The 26,356-nt window shown below is 42.6% G+C and overlaps 1 protein-coding gene across 13 annotated transcripts in view; it reads right to left on the reverse strand.

Annotated features, from left to right (window-relative positions):
• Window positions 1–468: 468 nt before the first annotated feature.
• Window positions 469–26,356, reverse strand: part of Sox6 (SRY-box transcription factor 6) — a 550,047-nt gene continuing 524,159 nt past the window's right edge. For 10 of the 13 annotated variants that reach the window (XM_029537970.1, XM_029537945.1, XM_029537949.1 and 7 more), the window contains 3 exons: window positions 18,895–19,128; window positions 15,754–15,970; window positions 469–6,833 (listed from right to left, as the gene is read on the reverse strand). In XM_029537970.1, the coding sequence (XP_029393830.1) occupies window positions 6,530–6,833; window positions 15,754–15,970; window positions 18,895–19,128 (755 nt within the window). In that variant the 3' untranslated portion in view covers window positions 469–6,529. The remainder of the gene's footprint in view (window positions 6,834–15,753; window positions 15,971–18,894; window positions 19,129–26,356) is intronic. The other 3 variants (XM_029537995.1, XM_029537977.1, XM_029537974.1) reach the window with 1 other exon arrangement.

The raw sequence follows: 26,356 nt of genomic DNA on the forward strand, positions 1-26,356 counted from the left end.
ATTACTGGGAGCAGAAGTTCCCTCTAGGGGGCACTCAACTGCAGAAGGAGCTTCCTGTAGGAGGCAGAAGCCACTAGGCATCCGCTCAGCATGTTCATGCACCATAAGCTGCTCTGCTCAGAGGCTGGTGCCCAGGGCCTCCACATCTGACCCAGCTCATTCGCACACAAAAGGAAGTCAGGAGACAGGGAGAGCCTTTCCCTCTCATCTTCTCTGGAAGAATCCACACCTGTTCCTTCCTCCTATCAAAAAGAGTTTCTTGTTGCAGTGGTGTGTGGGGCATGAGAGGAAGCAGGTGAAGGGCTGTGAAGCTGTCTGGCCAGCCCCCCTCCATCCTGCAGTGAGTTCAGAGACACCATGTAGGACGCTTGGGACCTCCAGGCTCTGGCATGAGGTGTTCATAAGTTTGGGTCTTGCTGTACTCCGTGGAGGAAGGGTTTGAGGGCATACATTAAGCCAAACACAGAGGTCATAAAACAAAATTTATCTTTAATTGGTAAGTGTCAACAGCAGTACAAAAGATGGAGTGATGACAACTAGTTTAGGGTAGAGGACAGTCTTGAGGTAAATGAGCATAAATAGGCAGTTCCTATAGACACTCCCCCGTGGGCCTGAGCCCTCTCATGGCATATACATTATCACCCAAGGATGGCGTGTCTAACACATATCGGGAAAGCACCTTGTGCAAAGAGGGGGAAAGTAGCTAAGGTGCCAAGGTATTCCAGGATAGACAAAGACGGCACGCCTTTCTATCTCATCCTGTCCCTTAATTGTGAGGCAGAGCTGGAAAGCCCTGGACAAGTCCCACTGGAGGGTGTTCCATGCTGAGTTTGTCTCATGCCAATACTGTCCAACAAGATCCAAGAGGTCTGTGTATGTGACAAATCTAGGGGCAGTGATCCACTCCTTTGCGTTTGAAGAGATTCTGTTTTTTTCCCAATTCTTTAAGTCCTTAGCAAACTTCTCTTTATCACTATCCAGAGGAGAGTGTGGGAAAGCTGTGATGGTAACCCTTCAGGTCATTTAAAAACTTTACACTGGACTGTACAAGATTTTTTTTGATAAACTATTTACATTTTCAGACTTTCAAACATATTCAAAGCAGCAATAGACACTAGTTTTTTAATGCTTGTTTGTTTTTCTAATTGCCCAAAATAGTTACCAGCCATGGGCCACGTAGGTACCTGTGGTATTCATAGAGTTTCAACAAAGAAAATCTGCACTTAAAATTTGCTGGAGGGTGTGCCGAATGTCCCTAGAGTTTCAAGGGTCACACCCACAGTGTTGCTATGGGAACCAATGCACAGTACCTTGGCAACAGAGTTGTAGTTGTCCGGACAGCCCTTCACAAGCTTTATACTTCAAAACAGCAGCCAGCATGTCAGTCCAGCATGTCAGTGAGTTGTGCTGATTAAATTAACATAGAATACAATCTCACAATATACATCACAAACAAATTACAATGTAGGCAAAGAAAAGGGTTACAGTAAGATAAGTTATGTAGTAACAGCTTAGAGGCTTGTATAGGGTAATTCAGAATTGTACATGGCAAATACAAGAATGAGCAAAAACAAGTGCTAAAAACATCCTAATGTGCTACAAGCTGGAGGAGGATACAATGAAGGCTGGGTTTTAAAAGGGGACAGAGTAAATGCTCTCTCACCAAGAAAGACAATGGAGGACGCACACCAGCAGACCTGTGATATATAGTGACGGCAATTAAATGTTTTCACATCCCCCAGACTCCCAGAGTACCACACATGGAAGCCCTGCTCTATGCCTATAGTTCTGTGGAAATAAGACCAGCAAGAAACATCACCTCCTCGCCTTCCACCAGCTTCTTTGTCAACAGATGGGACTCTTCAGGAAGCCCTGACTTTTCCATCCCTCCCTGAATCCCTGTCCCTCTGTCCCCGAGAGTGCCAGTTTATAGGTGTTTGGAAAGGTCAGGATGGGGACAAAGAAGAACTATGCTGGCAATGTCGTGATTTTCAATCTACTTTTGCTGTGCAGACCCATGATCATGTGTGACATTAGAAACAACATGATTAGCAGGAGGAATACCTGCTCACCAAGAAGTCACATCAGGGATAGAGGGCCTATAAAAGGCAGGGCGAGCGAGACAAGCCAGGTCACCGTTGTTGTTACACTTGGAGAATGAGCTCAAGGGTCAGCCCAGTCCTCAGAGGATATGTGCACACCAGGCAAGGGCACAGCCAATTGGTTGCTGCTTTCTCAGTCAAGAGGAAGACCTGGCCGGCCATTATCTCAACTGATTCTTCTAGACGCAGATCTTTGCTGTTGTTGGCACTTGGTACAGGACTTCTGTGGCTCAAAACTATGAAGTAATGTGTGTTGCCTTTCCCTAAGGAGCTGGTAAAGTCAGTTTATTGGAACTGAGTGACTGGGGAGCAACACTCCTCGGTGGCATCAACGGTGACCAGACAATGTTTCTACTGAAGGAGGTGGTCATCCTTGATTGCTGAGCTTCTGGCTCAGAGACTGTATACTAGAGATGCAGCCTAGCTCTGCAGGAGCCTGGTGTCAGCCCTAGAGGGATCACACCTTTTTTTAGCACTCCCCCGGCTCACTCACACAGGGCAAATGTCCAGAGGAGGCCAGTATTTGACAACTGGAACAGCACTGGGAGCCCATACCTGAATTTAGAAGCTGGCTTAGGAGTCAGTGTCAGGCCTTGGAGGAGGAATGCAGGCTAAGGACAGGCTAGAAGGTATCAAGTAGCGCATGATGCAAACCTGAAAGGTTGAGAGAGTGTTTGCGAAAACAACATGGCCTGGAATTTGCCAGTGAGGAAGAGAAATTGCCAACTAGGCTTCTCATGTCCATGGAAGAACCTTTTCTCTGTGTCCCCATGTTCCTTCCTCTCTGCCCTTCCTTCCTGTTCCATAGAACCTGTTCATTAGTAAGAAGGCTGTCTATCAATGCTGCTGTTACCAGTTGACAAAGAAAGATCTGATCTTGTGAGTTCTTTGATGGAGACAAACCTGGGCTCTGATTTAAAGCTAGTTTAAACTGGGAAATGGAACATTGCAAGAAGGTGACTTCAGATTGCCCTTGACTGATGCTGTGGGGTTTATACTAACCTTGTAGGTAGATCTTTACCTCTGAAATACAACTCCTGCTTCTTGCCATTCTAGGGCCACAGAACTATCTTGGCAGATGGGTCTGGATTCCCAAAGCAAGCTGATTTTCTTTTAACTCTGTTGGAAACTCAGTGGGTACAACTCCTCAGCTTTCTATTTAGAAATAGGAGTCTGAGCTAGGGGACCAGCGGTTTCCAGACTGTGTGAGAAGCAGGTAGGGGTCCTGCTGTCTTGGCTGAGGATAGACACTGCCTCACTGAAGCTGATAAATCTCTGTCCACACTAAATGTGATGGGCCAGCTTTTAGTGTGGAGCAACACATATGAATAGAGAACAGAAAGAAGATACATAACTTATATGTCACTAGGAATTCATGAACCAAAAATAAATTCTATTTCTATGTTATATTTACACAATTAGAAAACTCTAAAAATGAGATGGTGAAGTCATAAAACTTTGCTTAAGCCCCACTGATGTAAGTGATCTCTGTGATTGTCATTCTCCATTCCCATGGATATTTAGAGCCAAGTGTGGCTAATAAATAGAATAAACTGTGTATGCACAAAATTTAGATTTGAATACAGCATCACTGTCTGAGCCAATGAAAGAGGCATTCATACCCAGTCATTCCCGGACAGTTTTTGCACTTGAGAATATGGCTAGAAGTTACTGGCCCCCAGTGCTGAGGCCGAGCTGGAGCTGACACAGAGCGTTCCTACACACATGTATTTTGCATAAATAAATGAAATAACAAGACGTAAAAATGACTCAGATCCGGCAACTGTGAGGCAAGCCCACACGAGTCGAAACAGGTGACTTTTGTTCATGTAGTTTCCATACCAGTTTCACATTAGTCAGTGATAAAAATACCATTTATATCCAGTGCTTGTAACACTTACGAAACGACATCTGTGAGTGTGTGGGATTTTTTTTCCTTTTTCTTTTTCTTACTACAAGCAAAATCAAGTTTCAATCCTAAAGAACAGTCCTTTGTTCTCTACTAGCCCAGAATATTATTTTGGCATGGTCATAAAAACAAACAAAATTAACTACTGTGCTAAATGTTTGCCTTTGTGCAAAATTAATTACATACAATACAATGCTAGCTATACAACATTCTACCTATGCAGCACAGTTTTTTTAAAAAAAAAAATAGAANAAANAAACAAAAACAAAAACAAACATACCAATGGGAGCAGAAGCCAAAGAGATGTGGGGAAGCATGAGGAGAAAATGAGGAGGAGAGAGAGTCCAAGAAATCAGTAAGACATAATAAATACTCATTTTGTTTTTGAAAAGTGACCCCTCCTCATATGAAATCAATGTACAAGAACAAAATTCCAATCCCCAGGTAATATTAAGAACAAACATCCCTAGCAGTACCTTAAACAGCTTATGGAGAGCACTCACAGCTAATGCCTCAGCTGGTCATCTCTTGGCTAGACCTACTTATTGCTATTAGCTATGGCCTGGAGCACTCTTTAAATAAATATGAAGCTTTACTACTTTTTCCCAAGTGACAAAATGGCTCGATTTTTGATGGAGCTGTTCTTTTCCTGATGCTAGGCTATACTGTTCACCGACACCTCCCACTGAAGGGCTCTGAGTAAGGCCCCCTGTAAACAACAGGCCTGGGTTCAGGATGGTCAAACTCAACAGTAGAACTGCCTATAGTTAGGAGATGGGAGAGGGAGCCCTGTTACCTCTCAGCCCTGCTGCATGTCTCTGTCTCCAGAGCTTGCCTTGAGTGGCAAGAGCTTATCGGCAGCAGTGTTCACGAGCAGCCACTGAGAAGTGAGGTCTTCAGGGGAGCCATGAGTACCTCTAGCATTTCTCCCTAGGAGCTGGCAGCTCACCCATGCTTCCCTTGCCTGTGGTTTCCTTTCTTCCTGGCTTTCCTCGGAGTTGTCTAACAACCTGTAGAGTTTTGCAAAGATCTCCGTGGATGTGCCAGCTGGGACCAAGTAGCTCAGTAAAGGTGACAGCATGCCAGGTCCAAAGTAGACCCAGTGTGGCCCATGGTTCTTAGGCTTCAGAGTGGCTGTGAGAGGCTCCTTGACTGGCAGTGACCACTGCTGACCCTCACTGCTGACTGGAACTCAGGTTCTACTCTTTACTGAAAAACTCAATGAGGAAGAAACTCTAGTCAAAGACCCAAGGTCATGGTGACTCCTGGGGGCATACATGTTTAAATGTAGGACACCTTGACACAGATGCACAACCCTGCAGCCAGCTACACACTTGTCTTTAAAAACAACAATATATGCATGTACTAGCATCACTTCAGAAATGTTTCCAGGGGCTCTGGGGACATGAGATTGCTATGTACATCTTTTGTATCCAGCAGGAAAAAGAGGTTAAAGGGCAAGGAGGGCAAAAAAATATTAAATTAATGCCACCAATAATTTTTAAAATAAATAGTAAGTGGACCCTTGACATTCTGGAATGAATAAATTATTTAAGAGAACAATGTGTTAAGATTGAATGTCAGGGCAAAGGCAAGGTAAGAATGGATGTAGTGAGAGGCGGTCTCAGACAGGGGAGCCCACCGTGTGGTGTCTGGTGTGGTCTCAGACAGGGGAGTCCACCGTGTGGTGTCTGGTGTGGTGATTGCTCTGATCTATGTCATCCCACGCCACACACTGATGGCACATCAAGAGGCAAACACAATTGGGTTCACGTACTGTGGCAGCCTTGCTCATTCCTTACAATATCTTGTCTCCAGATTCCTGAGTACTTCACCATTTTCTGGAAAAAAAATGTGGTTTGCTATTTTATTTTAAGATGTCAAAGATTGTCTAAGACTTTGCAGTGTCTCCTGTAAGACTTTTAAAATAGTTAAGATTCAAAAGTTATGAAAAAAGTTTGGCACATTCAAAGTTGAATTCTACACATTGAAAAAAATGGAATTCCGAGGCCTTTTGAACATTTTCTATATGCAGCCGCTCACGCCGTGGACTTGTCCGGTTTCACAATACGAAATCCTCAGTTGTTTTCTAAAGTAATTCAGAATAAAAACACATTCACAACCTGTAGCCGGCACAGCATACCTGAGTGAGAATGTTTAACCCCATCTAAAACAGTAACTTAAACCCTTTGTCAACATCCAAAAGAAAAATAGTAAGACAGAAATGTAAGACTCATAAGACGGCGATGGGCGGAGATAGGTTTCCAAGTCCCGGTGTCTCATATTTAATACGTCTTCACCTAAATAAACAACAACAGTAACGGTAACGACAAAAACTCAAGTTTATGAAAAATCAGGAAAACGTAATCTGTCTCACACGTTACGAAGCAATTAAGACCATTCTGCTGATGTATTGTGGAGCCACAAATGCATGCGGGCTCTTTAAGAACTTTGTTGTTGTTGTTGGGGGAAAGGGAGCGAAATGTCAGAGTGTTTTAATTCAGCAAACAAAAGCTCCTCAGTTGGCACTGACAGGCTCTGGGGCCTCGTTCTCACTGCTATAGTCTGATTTGGGATCATCTTCGTAGTCATCATAGGCTTCCATTTCATCCTCTCCATTAATCATGTCGTTCCCAGCCAGGCTTGCGCCGTCCATCTTCATACCATACGTGCTCTGGATGACAGGGAGGCTGGGCTCGGGGCTGGCAGAGGTGCTAGAGCAGTCAGATGTCATCTGAGGTGATGGTGTGGTCGTTGCCATAGTAATAGCACCAGGATACACAACACCTGTTCCTGTGGTGATGGGCATCTGAGGCTGTTGCCTGTATAGATCCACAAACAAAATGAAAGAGAGAAGGAAACTGTAAGTTCTCACATGAGACCTGGGACTTCCTAACCCACATTTGCCAAACCAAGCCCTCTGTAACATGTTAAGAGGCCAGAAGTGACAAAAAATGTTCTTGGAAGAATCCCTGGACTGTTCTAAAGCTGTGGCTGGTGGTTAAATAATACAACGCAGCAATTTGCTGACAGTTTCACAACATAAAGGCAGAACTTCAACTTGGCAAATATCACAGAGCTCAGATCACACTTGGCATTGGGTTGGGCACAAATACTGCAGTTAAGACCACAGAGGTCCATCTGAGACCATTTTTAAAAAGAGACAAGAGAGCAGTGTTTAAAAAAAAAATCCTTGAGAGGCATGGGTATGTTGTAATGGTACTCTTAAGTGGGTTGGTGTCATCTTCAACTTGGTTTGAGAACTATGGATGAAAGAGAAAAATGGGGAAGGGCCTGACAAGACCCAAATAGTCCCATTTGGCAAAGGATTCACTCTGCCTCTATTCTAATGTGCCCTTGTTTCTTTAGCTGGACTTTCCAGGCTGGGGTCCTTCCAGAATCTTGGATATCACTGAGGCTGAGGATGAAGCTGGGGCTGGAGGACACAGTAATAAAGAGCAGTGAGCTTTACACCCTAAGAATAAGAGACACCAGGCGTGCTGCTCCTGCCTCATCCCAGCACATGCCAAGTTAAGTCACACCAGATCACCTCTTTATACTGTGTCCCCAGCTCAAACAAACCAGCAGATCTTGTGACAGTCAAGCTCTCCTGTGCAGCAAGAGCTGCCACGGAGTCTCTCTTTTCACTCAGTGTGCAAGAATTAAAGCTCTACTCAACCCAGATACTGTGTCTGAGACGTCATTTATCAGGTGGTCCTCAATGGTTCTGGGCAGCAAATTATAGTCAAGATTCACCACAAGCATCGCTGTAGTAACTCTTCCTGAGTCTTGGTATTCATGTTTGGAAAATGGGTCAGGGGTGTTCCAGAAGGTCCTTCTGCCTTGTTTTAATCAAAGCTTCTAGTCAGTGGTCATTTGAACAATTCTTATTAGGCTTCTAAATCAATATGACTTTCTATCTACCTTACTCTCACAGAAAGCCTTGTTGCCAGCCTGTCAGGTCGGGGACACTTCAGCATAGGTGTCATTTCCTCACAGAGGTTACCAGCCTTATTTATAGAAGGAGAAAAACCAGGATGCCTGAAGATGTGTGCTCACACTGCCTTTAATGACCTTCAGTCACCAGAGGGATATCTTCAGTTCTTTAACCTTTACCTAACATAACACAAATGTTTGTGTGATTATAACATGTTCACACACACACACACACACACACACACACACACACACACACACACACACATCTTTGTTCAACAAGCATGACCATAGCTCTTGAGGTCTCATTACCTCTGAGATGATATAAGCCGAGGACTCACTAGCACCTGGCTAGCTGAGGCTTTGTCAAAAGGAAGCAAGTGATAGGAGAAGTTACATCTATTTGTAGATACATCACATGAAATCCTGCTCCCTCTCAAATTCTAAAAATATATGCTTCAATTTTTTGAAAGTAAATTAGCACAAATTTAATTTTATGCTAACCTGCCCAGAGCAGGAGGTACTATATTGCATTTATAACTGACTATGGATAATTATAGCATACATATACTTTATATTTACACATTTATATATATAATATGCTATTATTGCCTTAATTACAAGTGTAAAGAGGACACTCTTCTGTGATATTGACCCATTTTACAGATTTCATAAGGTGACAGCTATCTAAACTTTGCAGACCAACACAAACTATCAAACATTTTCTTTAAATACAGAAAATGTGCTTTTCACAAACACAGGTGATTGATTTCTGAAATATTTTAAACAAAATATCTGTATCTCATTTATTTTTATGTCTCAAATAAATGTAAATTGTGCCCAAAGCCTATCCCTCTCCTGACTCGACTTTGCCCATCACTGGGATTCTTCTGTGGTGCATTGCTGTGTTCTCCAGGCCTCTGCCCTACCTACCCCCTGCCTAAACACTGCTTTACTTGTCGGTCGGTCGGTCGGTCGGTCACTCCCTGCTCAGTCCAGGCACTAAGATGAACTTAGGTGGAGAAATTGCACTGCCCTGCTTCTGCTCTCTACATCTAAAACGTGAGCTGTGCACCAGCCTCTGGGCCGTCCAGGCTGAGGATGGCACAGTCTCCTGGAACACTCCTTTTTCTCTCGTGCTTTCAATGCTCATCAGATATCTGACTTCTCACTTTAAGCTGACAACATGCTTTTTCATATGATGGGGAAACTAGACACAGTTTCTGGACTAGATACTAGAAATTAGACACTAGAGACTTCCTGGAAGTCCCCACCATTGAACTGACTTGCTCATGGCTCTGACCCCAACTCTCTACCTGCACTGTGCAACTTTCAGTAAGTTCAGAATCTGACAGAGAGGCCTCTGTCACACAGGTTACTAAGGATTCCCTCCAGTCATGGTCTCTCCCCATCTACACCATCATGTCAACTCTCCCCTCCTCTCCAGGTGCTGCTCCACTTCTCTGATGTTCTAAAACAAAACTCAGGAGGCCCTCTATTTATCTCTTCCATTCAGTTCTTCCTTTGACCCATTTTGATTACTCCCAATTCTGTGCTGAAATGACTCAGGAGAAGATCACCAACAATCTCCAAACTTAATTAATGAATGCAAAGTCAGCTTGATCCTCATCCAGTTCGGTGACTTTAAACAGTATGTCTGTGTTGACCACTCCAGCATTTGCGCATTTGTATTTCTAGTAAGTACCTCCCTCCTTAACTAATCTCTCTCTCTCTCTCTCTCTCTCTCTCTCTCTCTCTCTCTCTCTCTCACACACACACACACACACACACACACACACACACACATTTGTGTGTTCTTTTATGTGAATGCTAAGGACTATCTCAGTCTTACATGTGTAAAACCAAACTCCTTCTCATCTCTGGATTTCCAGCCTTTATGTGGCCATTCTGATCTTGATAAACATGTCCAACCTTTGCAGTTGCTTAAGCCAATCCTTAGTAAGAGTTCTTTCAATTACAGTTAATCCATTAGCAAATCATGTTGGTTCTCCATTGGGAAAATATCTAGCATCTATCTACTTCCTGGCACCTCTACTCCTACACACCTGGTCTAACCACCTTCAGTTCAAATATGATTTATCCTAGGAGCCTAGCCTCTTTGCAACAGGCTGTTCCTCCTAAGACAAGTCCCAACACAGTGATTAGAGTGATTCTCTCAAAACCCAGGCCAAAGCTCAGTATCTTTTGTTTTGCTTTGTTTTTGATTCTTCAAAGCCCTTTCTCTTTGCCTAGAGTAAAACTTCACAGTGACCTAAAAGGTCTTTCACAGTTTGGCCCTCTATCATCTCTCTGCTGTTTGTTCTTTCTGCCTATTCCCTCTTTGTTCCTGCCATTCTGGCCTCTGTCTTCCTGAATAAGCTAGGTATAGTTATGTCTGGGGACCTTCGGGCTTGCTGTCTTCTCTACCTAGCCTAGGCAGAGCTTGCTTCCTTACCAACTTGGGTCTTTGTTCTCATTCTCTTAGGAAAATGTCCTGGGGCTCCCTTAAGCACTGGAACAACCTCTGCAACACTCTGCCACTTTCCCATCCTTATTTTCTCTGAAGGCCCTTGTAGCTATTTTATACACTTACTTATTCATTGACTGATTGACTTCTTCCACCACTAGAACTTAAGCTTCATAAGGATAGGACTCTTTACTAACATAGCTCCAGAGTCCAGACAAGGTCTGAGCACAGGGCACACTCAGTAAGTCCCTGCTGAATATACCCAGTAACTGGATGTGGGAACAAACTGGTAAATGGGAGGGAAAACCAATTAAAAAAATAAAAGGGACATTTCAGTCAAGAAGAGATATGAGACTAGAAGCCTGGGAGGAGGGACAATGACAAAGAAAAGATAAGGACTTGACAATATTTAAAGGCTAAACGGTTGTCCTCATAAACAGGTGACCAGACCAGATGAGCAGGCAGGTTTCATGGCAGAGAAGGAGGAAGAACCTTCTGATATTGGAGAGGTTTCCAAAGGAAGTGGCTGCATGGGAGGCAGCATGCCAAGCCTCCAAGAGCCTGAGTCATGTGCTAAGGATTACAAGGCTAGTTGGTGACATGAAACACAGAAGACCTAAGACCCTTCTGTGGCCACACCAGATTCTGTGGGGATAAAGTCTAAAGCTATATCCTACTCTGGTTCTGTCATCTTATTATTTAGTCTTAGAGACTTAAAACAAACAATTACTGGAACACAAGCAGTCTAAGCTGAAGAAGGTTGACTTTTGCTGTTCCTCCATCCGGCTTACCCTACACTCTCTCCATGGCTGCCTCCATATTATTGCACATCTGACATTTCCTCCCTCACACAAACCCCTCCTTTATTCTTAGTTGGGAATCTACTCTTAACTAGCCAGACCTTCTCAAACCTCAAGGCACTCCCTCCAGGGTGTCTGTGGCTGGCCTAGTCTTACTGCATAGGAAACTCCCTTCCTGAGCTTCAGTTATTTATGTCTATGTGTTTAGATGAGCACTCTTTGGGTGTAACACCACCTATATTGTGGCCGGTGTGACAAATTGTGCTCAGCTAACACAATCATACATTGTCTGGCTTGTCTAATCATTGAATGTGCCAAAAATCTCTTGTCTGTACAAACAATGCCTCAAGCTTTGGTGATTTAGTACAGAGCTGGGAATCTCACTGATATCTAATAGGCCCTTAACAAGTGACTGCTTAGTCAATAAACAAACCAAAAAAAAAAAAAAAATCAGGAATCATTTTCCTAGAAAGCACTTTTCCTTCCTTTACAGATCAATTTCAAAGTCAAAATTCAGACACTGCAGATTTCACAGCGGGGATAGCCGGCAGGCCTGGGACTCTGCAGATAATGAACATGGACACCAAGACAGAGCTGACGAGAGCTTGGAAGTGCTTGCATGCAGCTGGCAGAATAAAGTATTACCTGGGCTAGAGAGAGCTCAGCACTGAGGGGAAGTTCTTAAATCCCAAGAGTGGTTTTGGAATAGTCTGGCTTTGCCAAAAATAAAAGAAATATGTATCTATATGCTAGAAGCCATGTAGCTTTCAGAAGCACGGGGCTTGGCTTGTGAGAATTTGAGGTAGGTTGCATGGCTCTGTGGCTGATGCTGTAAGGAAGGGGTGGAAATTCAAGCCATCTTCTCGAATTATCTACTGAGAGTTCTAAGCTGGTTCCTTACCAGCCAGTGCAGAAAACAGTATGTCCAGTATTTATTGGAGTCTTACAGGCTTCTTTTAACCCCTTTAGATTTAAGATGAAAATGGAGGATTTCTAGATCACTTAGGGCACAATTATCTGGGGAAACAATGCTTCTAAGCTAGTACCTGACACAGGTTTATTTATTTATTTATTTTTAAGAATCTTTAAGTGTCTGCGTGTTAGACACTGTTCTTAGCATTTTCCATATGATAAGCCATTCCATCTTTAGAGGGACTCATGTTATTGATGCTGTGGCTATCCTTATTCTACATGTAGAAAACTGACAAGCAGAGAGATTAAGGAAGCATTCTAAGGGCAAGTGGGGCTTCTGAGGAACAGCTACCAAGGCACCCTTGCACTGGAGCTAACTGGCTGTCTCGGAGTCAGTGCCTTCAGTACTGTCCTCCTTGGGTTCTAACTGTGAGGTATGCTTACAGTGTTAAGGCAGGTGCACTCTCTACCCACATCACCCTAACTTAAACATCAACAATGCCCCTGATTAACTGTTCCGTTGGACAAGTGGGTTCACGTCTACCAACAATATGCCTGTCAATCCTCAAATAGTGATGGTGTCTATCTAATATAATTGATATATTTTCAATAACCTATACTCTTCATTCATCAGGGTCTATTGCATACTATGAGAATTCAATATCTTTCCACTGTGGTTGCTTAAAAAGTCAACCCCATTGGATACTCTGCAGTATCTATATGTAACTCCCTACAAGTTCAAAGGTAAATTACTACAAAATAAAATAAAAAGCAGCTTTAGTAATGATTCCCAAGAAAAATATATCACTATAACTACATGGGCCTCAGTGAGTATAAATTCTATATTCACAGAATAATCACAAAATCCTGATACTTAATCTACCATTTGAAGGAGTTAAATCCCAGGCAAGGGGAAACTCTATTACATGTTATTGACAGAATTCTTTTTGTGATTGCTAAGTTTTAAAACAAATCTAACTCAGCAGTTACAGTTGTGCAGTCATTTAAATGTACAGAAATGTAAAGTAATGTATATAGTGTTACTGGCTCAAAAGGGATGCATGTCTTTTCAAAATTAGCTATAAAAATCGATCTTGCCCCATCAAGACGTCAATAGTGATCTTTGAGTTTTTGTTTGTTTTGCTTTCTGTTCCTCTGGTTGTAATCTTAGAGCTAATGAAGATCAATTTCCAAAGGTGAACCTTGGGGACTTACTAATCTATCAGACTTAACTATTTAAAAGAAAATCGGAATCTGTGAGTAGGGATAATACCTAACTTTATGTAGCAGATGTTCCCATAACTCTGCAGAGGGACACACTCAGCACTGCAGGTTGAGGACAGGCCATTCTGGTCATTGCCTGCCATTTGGCAGCCCGACTCCTTTTCTACACTAAAACGTCCTTCCTTACACTGTCAAGAGCAGCAGCCTAACCCCTGAACTCAAAGCTTCTTTAATCAGCACACCCACAGTCATGTGCCACACTGGTTTCAAGGTCCATGAGCCCTTAGTGAACCACACAGCTATGCTCATGTCTGTTCCAGAAGAGCTTGTGAGGTGCCATTTGAGGGAACATGGTAAGAATAGTTTCTTTGCTATGTGGGATGCCAGAGGCAAAGACCTAGAGTTGAGTCTTGATGTCTCTTCAACTTAGAGAGCCATAGAAACTCTTTGAACCTTAGTTCCTGTATCTTATTTAGAGGTTTATGGATTGTGATCCTTGGATATACAAAGCACCTAGTGCACTCTAGGCATCCAATAAACAGCAGATGTCATCAAGTCATCTACATTTCAGGGAGTCAGTCGCAAATCTACTACGTTTGACTACATAAAACTATAAGTCTGTACCAGTACGTGTTGTGGTGTTTGGATATAGGCCCATTTTAATGTACTCTACAGCAAAGATAACTAAGGAAAATAACATTGCTACAACTCATCTATTCAAGTAAGATTCAGGAAACAGAAGAGTACTTCAGATAACCTTTTAGGCTGTGGTCAAAGAGACCCACCAAGTATCATTCAATACATAGGGCCACAAGAAGGCCAGGAATCACAAAAGCTCTCAAGTTTAAATTTTTCAAAAGATAAACACAATTTCAGGGATGCAGTATCAGGTTAAAACAAGCTGTTTATCATTGCAGTCTTAAATCCATATTGTGTTTAAATGACTAACCTACTGAAAGGGCACTATGAACCTGTATTTTTCATAAATCCTCTCATTACCATGTGAATGGTCAAATTATATTGCATTGTACTTTTTGTGTTAAAAGCATTATTTTAAAAGATGCAAACACTCATAGCACAGAGATATTTGATAAGCCTATTTTGGCACATCTTCATTTATTAACATGTTGGAATCTTCAACTAATAAGGTAGGACAATTTTCTTTACCCCTAAAATGGTCTCTGAATGCAGAGTTTAGGGAAACTCATAGGGAACTCAGGATGATATTTTTGCTGTCATAGTAGATACCTAATAAGTCAAAAATGATGATGCTGGGTTAGAGGTACTGTACGAAGTACTGACTTCTGCAAGTTCTGCCATCTTGAATTGTCTCCGCAACTCTGCATGATGCCTTCTATCATTCCTCCCATCTCATATGTGAGGAAGGGCAAGCTAGCAAAGGAAAGGCCTTGCCTGGTAGGTGACAGGCTGATAGGTGACAGGACCAGCATTCCTTCAGAGTCCAGAGCCCTAGCTCTCCCCGGGACCCTGGTGCAGCACACTCTCAGGGCCCCTCCAGACTGTGCTCTGCTCACTGCTGAAATCAAGTTTACCCTTTAGACACATGCTTAGCTCCCTTTTGCTCTTTACAACTCCAGCTAATGTGGCTTCCTTTCTGCCTGCTCCACTCCTCTCTTTCATCTCTCTCCCAGGATTCTCCCTTTGGCTGCAGCTGCTTCAGCCTCTGCCTCCAGAGTGGTCCTGGGGCTTCCACCCCCACAGGCTGCTAAGGTCTGTTTGCTGGAATCTCTAGGCATCTATCTGCCCCACTTATCCTGACTACTGTGGTTAGGAGGGGCCTCTTTTGAATGCAGACAGCCCGTCAGCCAAGTTGAAATTTATACCAGAAATCTATTACCTAATTTTTAAACAAAATGACATGAAATCAGACTTGGAGATATCAAAAACATGCCCAGTTTCTGATTTAAGCAAGAAAATCCACATTGTTACTGCTTCCACCACAGAATAATTTACTGCAACAGGAGTTCTGGATACGATGCCAAAAATGAGGTCTTCTAACCAATGTCAAGGCCAATTATCTTGTGGCAGATCCCACAACAAAAGCAGATCATTGTGAATATAGTCAGAAGTGCCACCAGAGAAGCTGGGAAGCTGTGGGGATTTCTAAGAGTCAGTTTTTACTTTTTCTCCCTGTCTGTCTGTCTAAATAAACTACCAGAAACTCTGTGTGTGGGCACTGGCTATCTTGGTATCATTATGTTCATGTAGAGTAGGGACAGAAGCCCAGCTGTAGGCTGGTGACACAGCAGAGTCCCATAGTCATACCCTCCACATGTCACAACCCCTCCCTTCACTAATCTCTTTTCCAAATGCACATGCCAGGAGCACCCTGTGGTCCTTTCCTGGGAAGGGGAGTGTGGGGCTCCACTTGGGAGTACCTACCCCACAGTGAAGAACTGTCGCATCTCCTGCCTTCGCGAGCGCATCAGTTGCTTGTACTCCCCAATCCGGAGCTTCTTGCCATCCACGATGCATGTGCGCTTCGGCCGGGGTTTGTACTTATAGTTTGGGTACTTCTCTAGATGGATTTTGCTTAGCCGGGCCTGTTCTTCATAGTAAGGTTGCTTCTCCTGGTTGGACATGGATTTCCAGCGAGATCCTAAACATGAGAATAGCCTTAAGTAAGTAAGAGGTCACAAGGATGATGATGTCTTCCAGACCTAGGTCATATCTCCCATCACTTTACAGATTTTGCTCAGGAGCCCCTGTTACCATACACCACCAACCCTCTCAACTTGTCCTTTGAACCACAGAGCCAAAAGGAAAGGAAGAAAGAAAGAAAGAAAGAAAGAAAGAAAGAAAGAAAGAAAGAAAGAAAGAAAGAAAGAAAGGAAAGAGAAAAAAGAGAAAAGGAAAAAAGCATATTGTATTTTTTTCTCAAGATGTGGCTGGTGATACTATGTTATTTAAACAAAATATTGTCACGATTGTATGTGCCCAGGTGTGCGAGTGGGTCAGAGGACATCTTTGTGGAACTGGCTCTCTTCTCCCACTTTTCTATCAATTCTGAGGATTAACGTAGGTTACCGGGCTTGTGAGACAAGCACGCTCACCTTCTGAGCCATCTCACCAGCCCCACTGCAATTTTAAAATAGCTTTGCTGCTGTAACCAAGAAACTTCCCCGCTTCCCTGTCTCTCAGCCTCTATCTGTCTCTCCTACCCTCCATTCCCCCTCTCTCCCAAAGGGTTAACAGCACAAATTTTCAAGGCATACTTGACTGACCACATTTTCAGAGAGCTTCTTGTCTTTAGGCAAATGCTAGCTAGCACTCTTACCCATATAGTAATCCATCCTGTGCATGTCACCTTGTCACCCGAGGATGACACACCTCTGCTTAAAGGCTGTAGCCCTGGAGGGGCAGCTGGGGTCATATGTCCCATTCTTACATTCTATAAACGATCTCTCGAAGATGAACCAATAAAACCCAGAGTTTTTTAAAAGCAGGGTTTATGCAGGAAGAAGGAAAAGTATTCCTTTCTCTAATATTGTTTACAAAGAATTATCTAAACACTTGACGGAGAAGGGATGTGTTTTTTCACATGTATTGAATTGCATTTTTGTGTCTGGTGGATAAAGTGGTCACAGCTGTGCAGGCTGGATGCTAGCAGTTCTTCAGTGATGATTTTTCACACATAAACAAATGGCAAGGTTGTTCAAATAGTCTCAGTAGCCAGCAATACCCTGGTTTGCTCTCGCTGCATCCTCGTCCTTTCCTGGTAGACGCATGAAGCTGTGCAGATCCATCAGCTATGCCAATCAGCTTGTTATGCGGGCTGCCAGCAGCACAGGGCCCCAGCTTAGGATGCCTGGCATGCTGGAAATGTGAAATGTTTGCACATAATGTTTTACATTTTAATGAATATACTCTTTATGTCCCTCATAATGTTTTCACAGGATGCATATCAATAATAGAGATTCTTCAAAGCTGCCAAGATGGAAACAGAGGGTGTCTGTATCCATCTGAAAGCTTACAAATGCCAGTACCTAATGGCAAGAAACAAACATGAAGTTATCAGCAGCTGTGAAGCTGGAGTAACACTAATTTCTTTTATATGTCTTTGAATTTAGAAAAAATATATGTATGTATAGATATTTTCTGTCCTTTAGAAACATTTTAGCTTGAGAGGTATTTAAATTAAAAACAGTGTCATCCCGCCACCTACCTCTGAAACTTTAAAACTGAAATTTCTCTAAATAGGAATGACATTTAACATTTGCTTTAAAAATTAAAATTAACAAAAAAAGGAAGGAAGGAAGGAAAGGAAAGGAAAGGAAAGGAAAGGAAAGGAAAGGAAAGGAAAGGAAAGGAAAGGAAAGGAAAGGAAAGGAAAGGGAAAGATCTTTCTATGTTCCACCTCTATTTGGTCCAAAGAATGTTTTAAATTTTCTTAGAGGCTCCTGCCTCCAAATGTCTCAGAATCAAGTTAAATCATTTATTTTGTGACAAAACATGTGTATTTGTGTGTGCCCAGATCACTGGTTTTTACTCAGGTTAAATATTTATTGCTCTTGAACAAAACATTTAAAGAATTAAAGCCACAGTTTAAGCCTGGTGCTTTCCAGCCGCTCCTTGGGGTTCTGTTCTACAGTGGCAGCTTAAACAGAACAGGGCCGTCTGTGTTTCTTCTCTCAAAAGAGGAAACATGTTGACTATAATACTGCATGTTGAATAAAATATGTTCAATATGTTGAGCACAACAGTTCCAAACTGTGTAATCTGTGTGAGGAGAGCTTACCCTGATGGAACAGAGTTTAAGCCTGGGAACCTGGAGGCTGATGCTGGCAAAGCTGGGCTCTACCCTGAGGGGCTCACGAAATGTGAACTAGGCATACAGTGTCAGATGAAATGTAGCTTTATTTCACAAGTCTTCAAGTTATCATTAGAGGTATTGTTCCACACCCCATGAATTTCACGCCATTTGGGGGGCACTGCTAGTACTTGGTGAACTCTGCTAGTGAGCTAGGTGAACCTGAGCTATAAGGTCTGTTTGCTGGGCTACCTTGAAAAATATGGATTTAAAAAGCCAGGGTAAGAGCCTTAAGTAGCCTGTCCCTGTGACTCCTGTGACCTCTTTCAATAGTCTCTAAGTTTACAATGTAAGCCCATCACCCAGGGCTATACAGAGAAACCCTGTCTCAAAAAAAAAAAAAAAAAANAAGAAGAAGAAGAAGAAGAAGAAGAAGAAGAAGAAGAAGAAGAAGAAGAAGAAGAAGAAGAAGAAGAAGAAGAAGAAGAAGAAGAAGAAGTTGTTCAGCTCTAAATTAAAGTTTTTAGCCAGGCTTAACCTGATGATAATTCAGAAAGTCTTAGTTGATAAAACTTCCCTCACCTGAGCTGTGGTGTGGTAGCATTCTGAGAGAAAATAACCAAGATTGCTGTGGGCAGTTGGTTTGGTTTCATTTGCTCCCTGTCAATGAGTTTCCCTATGGGGCTAACTTCTGCCCCTGCTTCACACCCTTACACCCACCCTACCCTCCTCGTGGACTGAGAGACCAGTGCCAGCTGGGCTGCAGCACTTGCCTAAGATTTTGCTAATGTTGGAGTTATGCATGTCAGGGAAGGCCTGAAGAATTTTCCTCCTTTCATCCTTTGCCCAAACCATGAACGCATTCATTGGTCGCTTGATGTGGGGTTCGCTGCTGGCACGGCCGCGAGCATCCCTGTAGACGCGGGCTTCAGCCACAGTGGCGCCTCCTGTTGGCCAACAATAATACTGCTGTAGTTTAGCTGCAGAGCCATTCATTGCTTTGCTTCCTGTAACATCAGGGCAGGAAGAACAAGATGGAAAAAGCATTATAATGAGAGCATTTCACACTTTTCTGCCTGGTTTATCTGTTGTCCTCTGGCCTGTCTTCTGTCCTAAGGGACCTTCCAGAAAAAAGACAGTCTAAGACGATGTTTCCGCGGCCCTTTCTGACAAAGTGTCAAGAGTGGGCTGAACTGATGCTGCTCTGTCCCTACTCCATATACTACATTCAGCTACGATCTGGTGGACTCTCCTGATGTAATGCCTTCCTTCAAAAGTAAAGTCATATCAATCATTTAGAAAAATCTGATACTTCAAACTATGTGTGTCCCCAAATGGTGTCCTGCCCCAGATGCCTTCTACTCCTCCACCCTGGTCCCACTGTCCTTCAAGTCCTTTTCAATTGCTGCTGTCTCAGGAATGAATTAATTCAATGAAAGGTATACATTTCATTGTGAGTGAATACATTATGAGCTTATGCACTGGGGATGGAAAGGCGACTAAGCCTTCAGGAAGCTCACAACCCTGGAAACAGACTGTCAGGACAGACTGGGTCTGTGAGAGTTCTTCAGGACCAGAATCATCAGGGCACCAAGAGAATACAAGGCAGGATGGCTGGATAGCCAGTGTATGGGAGACTGGCATTTCAGCTGACTCTGGAAGGACAAACTAGAAGGAAGGGATGAGGGCAATGAGGAAGGACATTAAGGCTCCAGGAGTAGGCATGATGATGAGGACCTCCATATAAGATGCTCTGGCTCTGGGCTCCACATCCATGGCCTGAAGTCACTACTGTTTATGTGACTGTCTCCTTCTGGCCTTTGCACTCCAGCTCAGGAATGTGAAATCCCTAAAGTTAGAGACTCCCTTATTCTCATGCTTGTATATTAGTAATTCCCAAACAACATAGTAAATATTCATTACGTAAAAGGTAATTGGTCTTCAATTCATATGCAAAAATACCAGACTAAGAAATACTTGTTTCAAGAGCCTGATATATTTCTGTTGATTAAAAGGATTTCTTTATCATTTATGAAACTATATCTAAATTCCTCATCTTTGACACTTTCTAAAGACATAGTTATTAGCACATAGGATGGACAGACAGCTCCTGAGGACAGAGCGAGGGCTGAGGCTCACTTGCAGCTGGACTCCTGAGATCTGGCAATGCATCTGGCACATAGAATTCTGATTAATAATGTGTGTTAAATGAAGGAGGGAATAAGGCTCTTGCGTTATCATCTGTCACAGGAGTGTGACACACTGACATGAGCTTTGCTTTGTATTAACTACTGAACATACATAGGTTGAGACCTATGGTAAAATGTGAAGGGAACACAGTTGATGGTCTCAGCTAGTGTTCCTGCTACACAAACTAGAAATACTACTTCCCAAAGTTCAGTATGCATTAAAGCCAATACCCCCATTTTCTAGAACAACCTATCAGTGCAGGCAGTGAAGTTCTGCAGGAACAACATGGCCCATCAATCTCTGGCCCTTCTTTCCTATTTCCAGATACCTTGCTTAAGGAGCAATTTGTTTGTGTCAAAGCCAATAATAAATTAGGACATTAAGAGGTACTATTATTTGGAAAATATGGTCATCATTTACTATAAAACAAAAGACAGGCAAAAAGGATAGAATTTTGCTAATATTGTGATTTTTTCCCTCAACATGAAAGGGGGAAGTGAGTCCACTTTCTGAAGATTATGAAAACAATAACGCATTTTACAAACAGTCTTTCCTCAGGCCCACCAGACAGAATGATGCCTTACTCAGAAGGCTCGGATCCCAAGATGCATAACTAATATGCTACCTTTTTGCCACCATACCCACAGTACATTAATTTCATTTAAAATGCACTGACCATACAGGATAAATTGATTTCACTTTATGTGGGTTTGACAGCCATGTTTATTGTGCAGTGAAATGCAGTGTAGCTTCCAGCTGACAATATCCATCAACACGGGGCAATATGCTGACTGCTGGGCCAGATGAAGGCATGCATTACTCTGGAAGTGAAACACTCATTCAGATACGACAGTGTCTTCTCCTGAGGATCACTGCGGTAATTTATGATGCCCTTGGTGCCATTACTTTACAACTGACATGGATGCGGCAATTTATATACTGGCATGTGTACACATAAAAGGAGACAGGCTTGTGGAAAATGTCAGATGCGAAAACATTGCAGTATTATTCTAAGTTAACTATAATGCCACAGGTGATTAACAACCGGGACCCGCTTTTGCTGCCATTGCTTCCCCTCTACTAGCAACAGCCAGCATCTCATTTCTTCCTTGGCAATGCCATTTTGTGGGACCAGGGGACACTTTACCTTCCCGCAGACTGACAGAAGTCATGGTCATATTTTAGAATGTAGTCAGAAAGACATCCCAAATATTCTACTGATACTGATTCTTTCAGATGCATGCCCAGTTCTCTCTCCCCTCTGTCTCCCTTCTTTGTCCCCACCCTGTCTGGGCTGTTACACAGCCTCAGCTGCTTCTCTTCAGGAGTTCTGTGATAGTCTGCATCTTGCAAGGGACACAACATAGGTCAGCTTCTCCCTTCACCAGAGTCTTCCCTTGTCCTCCCCAGCATGTGCACCACCTACACCCAGCCCCAGGGAGGTTTAGGGCTCCAAGGATGAATCCAGATCAGAAACTGAAACACAGTGCATACTACAAAAGGCAAGGTGAGAAAGAGACAAGTGACACTTGAAGATATATGTCCATGTCCCCTCCCCTCTCCCTTTTCGCCTCTATCCTTGTCCCCTCTTTTCTCTCTCAGAAGGAATGAGCTGAAAATGGAGAGGACATCTTAAACTGGGAATAATATTAGGAAGAGCCAGGCTTTCAGAAAAAGAGACTTATCCAAGGAGTCCAAAGTTTAAAATCATGAGTTGGACCTGATCAGATATCTGATCAGATATTAACTGCATTTGTAACTTTGAATATGGGGCAAATCTTCTGTGACCAAGTCCCATTCTAAACCACTGGACCTATGTGCTTGTCTGGCTTCCTCTTCCTCTCATATCCTTTCCCTCCTGTTTTCCATGTCTGAGGTACATCACTCTATAGATGACATCTTGGATATCACTCTCTTTCTTAAGTAGACACTCAACAGGAGGCTGACAACAAGCTTGGACTGCACATGAAGACCAGCCCTTCCCTCTGGACTCACTACTGCTAATATCCTAGAAGGGAAAGTCCCTTCCCAGACTTTACAATACCCAGGTTCATGTTTACATTAATAGTGGAAACAGTGCTGGACTGTGCACTACACATGCTCCACCAGGGTATATGTTTTGCAGTGTTTGTGCTGTACACAGCTTCTATGAAGTGATCTTGAGTTCACCATACAGAAAGATGCTTTCCAATAAAGACTTCTTGAGCTGAATCTTTTGATAGAAACCATCTCTCGGTATCACTCTCTTCTTATTCTAAGATGGCGACCCATCTACCACCTGTGCTTTAGCTCTAGGTTTGAACTAAGGGGGAAAGAATCCCACAGAGATCTGAGATGTGGAGAAGTTTTAGAGAATGTTTCTAAACCTCCCTAAGACTTTGTTCATGAAACAAGAGGATCAGGCGACTGTTGTACCACTAGAAATATGTATGCTGTACATGTATGCATAAATTCAGAAACATTCAGAAAATCCCATTAAGATGAAAATTACATTTTTTTAAATCCCCCCTTTAAAAGATAAAGATGTTTTACAAGACACTATACATTATTTTCAAAAGATATTCTACTAATCTACATTTCAGAAACCCAAAATTGATTTTCTGCTTTAAGTAACTTTTAAAATCTTTATATCAAGTATGCCATGACCTATTCATTTTTTAAAATATCATTAAGTGCACAAAGATAAGTATATTCTTTTTTGTTTGTGTTTTTTTAAAGAATTATTTATTTATTTAATGAGTATGAGTACACTGTAGCTGTCTTCAGACACACTAGAAGAAGACATCTGATCCTATTACAGATGGTTGTGAGCCACCATGTGGTTGCTGGGAATTGAACGCAGGACCTCTGGAAGAGCAGTCAGTGCTATTAACCACTGAGATACGTTTGTTCTTAAATAACCAATTCTTATGCCAGAATCTAGCACCAAATTCTAGCATGCAATCACTCAGAATTTCATGAGCGACTGGTTTGGGAAGTCAAGGGAGTCCCATAGAGAGTGGCTAGAAGGTGAGCAAGCTCACAGCAGTCTGTCGGGGGACCACACCTTTCCTGCTAACCTGAGAGTCTTTACCCACCAGCACAGGCAGTCCCAAGAACAGCTACTGAAGGCCAAGAGGACAGCAGGACAGTCCCAGGAATCTGAAGCCCTGTCTGCTGGGACCTCCTGCTCTCTACAGTGTCCCTACAACAGGGGGCTTAGGTTAGTTAATTCATTCTTTCTCCAAAGAAGGTGTGTAAATACAAACTTTCAGGTAAATAAAAGAATCTGTAGGGAGGGGATTGAAGCTGCCAAGACAAAGATTTCCTTAGGAAGCTGTGAAGTGAGTGATTTAGAGAGGACAGAGAACTCAGTTTTTCCAGGTGGGTTGTTAAGAGGCTCGTTTCACCAGCACAGCCCATGGCAATGGTCCTGAACTAATCCTACAGAGGGGCCCTTCCTGGGCAAGTCCCAGGGGCTGTCTGGGTGAGTGAGTGTGCAAGGGGTGTGCTTATACAAAGATTTCTCTAGGAAGAAATTCTGGAAAATTCTATACTGTGCTTGGTAGGCACTCCTGTGCATTAATTCAGCGAAGTCTCATGGCAAATCTTCAGTGTACAGAAAGCCCTGGGATAGAGCCCCACAAAGGTAAGCAACACTGGTACTAGACGTTTTAAGGGGTTTGATTAACACACAGTTAAAATTATATGCCAGTGCTAATGAAGGCAATTTCAGAGCACTGCAAAAGGAAAGAGAAGCTATCAGCATCCTTGGGGTACACAGACGTGCAACATAGGGAGGTTTCAGAAACAAGGTGCCACTTTCAACTTTCAAGATGAATAAGATTTGGTGAGTGTGGTGTGAAAGTGTTCCAGGGAGTCGGTGTGAACAAAGACATAGACTCACAACTGGAGCACAGTGAGATGCTCTCAACGGGTTTATGCAGAGGAAGGGAAGTCCTATCAGATGAAATTAGAAAAATAAACAGAGCTGGATTGCTAAACACCTTGAGTGCCAACCTCAGAAGCCTTTAAGGTATTTAAGCGGAGAAGACCAAATGTATCCTAGAGGGGATGAAAGCCGAAACTAAATGAGCAACTAAATACCACCGAACAGCTTCAGTGAGTAACTGTGAAGTCACATGAGGAATGGGGAGAAGGTGACTAAATACTTTCTGAAAGGCCTTCACACTTTCATTTTGCCAGGATGAGTGAGAAAGACTGGAGTAAAAAACAAATCTCCATTGGCATGTAGTAATACCAGACTGCTTTTATCAGACCAAACCCCAAAAAGATGAACACTTGAAACTCTGGGCAGCAGTCTGAAGACAGCAGAGCTAGGGAAGTCAATCAGAAACTGTAGACTTTGTCTTAGAAGAAAGGGAAACTCGTGTAATGGAACCCTGTTGCAGATTTTCTGCAAGGCAGTACTTCCCAGCGTGCACATACAGAGTGCCTTGGATGCGGCCAGAAAGCCTACCTGTGCTGCTTATGATGTCAGAAGACAGGCTGCCATTCAGCCCTGAAGCCTGACTTAGTTCCACAGGCAAAAGGGAAGACCTGTCAGGTTTTCAGCATATGGATGGTAAAGAAAAGGATGAGGGACAGCACCAGCACCTTAGCTCAGGATGCTGAGCAGAACGCGGTTGCCAAGGCAGTAACACTTTTAGTGTCAGAACAACCACAGTTTCTGACACCCTCAAAAGCACCAACTAGAAACACAGCCGATGAGCCAACAGCACAGCGGAGGGAGGCTCTCAGCACAGGGGAGACAGGGATGAAGAATAAAGTGGAAATTCAGACCATGTTTTTAAAATTCACATTATATAACCTAAGCCCATCACATTCTGAGTCATGTTAGAGATTAGTCATGTTCAGAGATTTTTTTTTTCAGAATAAAAACTTATGAAATAGAAGAGTAATACAATAGAGATACTTTTTATAAAGCAAAGACTTAGTAATTTGAAAAAAATCAATAAAATTGGCATACCTATTTCAGTCTAATCAACAAACAGAAAAAAACCAAGAACATCAATATTGACGCTGAAAGGGGGGATTTCACTGTGAGTCCTATTCACATTAAAAAGACAATAAAGAGATTTCTCAATGACTGAATTTTAATCAATCTGACAACTTAGATGAAATGAACAAACTCCTTAAAATGTACTTAATGTACTTAAAATGTACTTAATAAGTATAAAGCATGAACTCTTTGATAACTGAGGAAGAAATTTCAATTCATAAGCCAGACACCTTCCCCACAAATCTACTCCTATTTTTTCTAGTGAGATAGATTCACAAAGAAATTTCCATCAGTAAGAGAATGATTATGGTAAAAGAACTTCTGGGGGAATCACCTTCCCTGACCTCAAGCTGTGCTACAGAGCAATCATGAATAAAACTCCATGGTATTGGTACAGTGACAGGCAGGTAGATCAGTGGGATAGAATTGAAGATCCAGAAATGAACCCGCACACCTATGGTCACTTGATCTTTGACAAGGGAGCTAAAACCATCCAGTTGAAAAAAAGACAGCATTTTCAACAAATGGTGCTGGTTCAACAGGAAGTTAGCATGTAGAAGAATGCAAATTGACCCATTCTTATGTCCAGTACAAAGCTCAAGTCCAAGTGGACCAAGGAACTCCACATAAAACTAGATATACTGAAACTAATAGAAAAGAAAGTGGAGAAGAGCCTCGAGCACATGGGCACAGGGGAAAATTTCCTGAACAGACCACCAATGGCTTATGCTCTAAGATCAAGAATTGGCAAATGGGACCTCATAAAATTGTAAAGCTTCTGTAAGGCAAAGGACAGTGCCAATAGGACAAAATGGCAACCAACAGATTGGGAAAAGATCTTTACCAACCCTACATCCAATAGAGGGCTAATATCCAATATATACAGAGTCAAGAAGTGAGACTCCAGAGAACCAAATAACCCTATTAGAAAATGGGGTACAGAGCTAAACAAAGAATTCTCAGCTGAGGAATACTGAATGGCTGAGAAGCACCTAAAGAAATGTTTAACATCCTTAGTCATCAGGGAAATGCAAATCAAAACA

This window comes from Mus pahari, chromosome 1 (assembly GCF_900095145.1).
Source record: "Mus pahari chromosome 1, PAHARI_EIJ_v1.1, whole genome shotgun sequence".
NCBI lineage: Eukaryota > Metazoa > Chordata > Mammalia > Rodentia > Muridae > Mus > Mus pahari.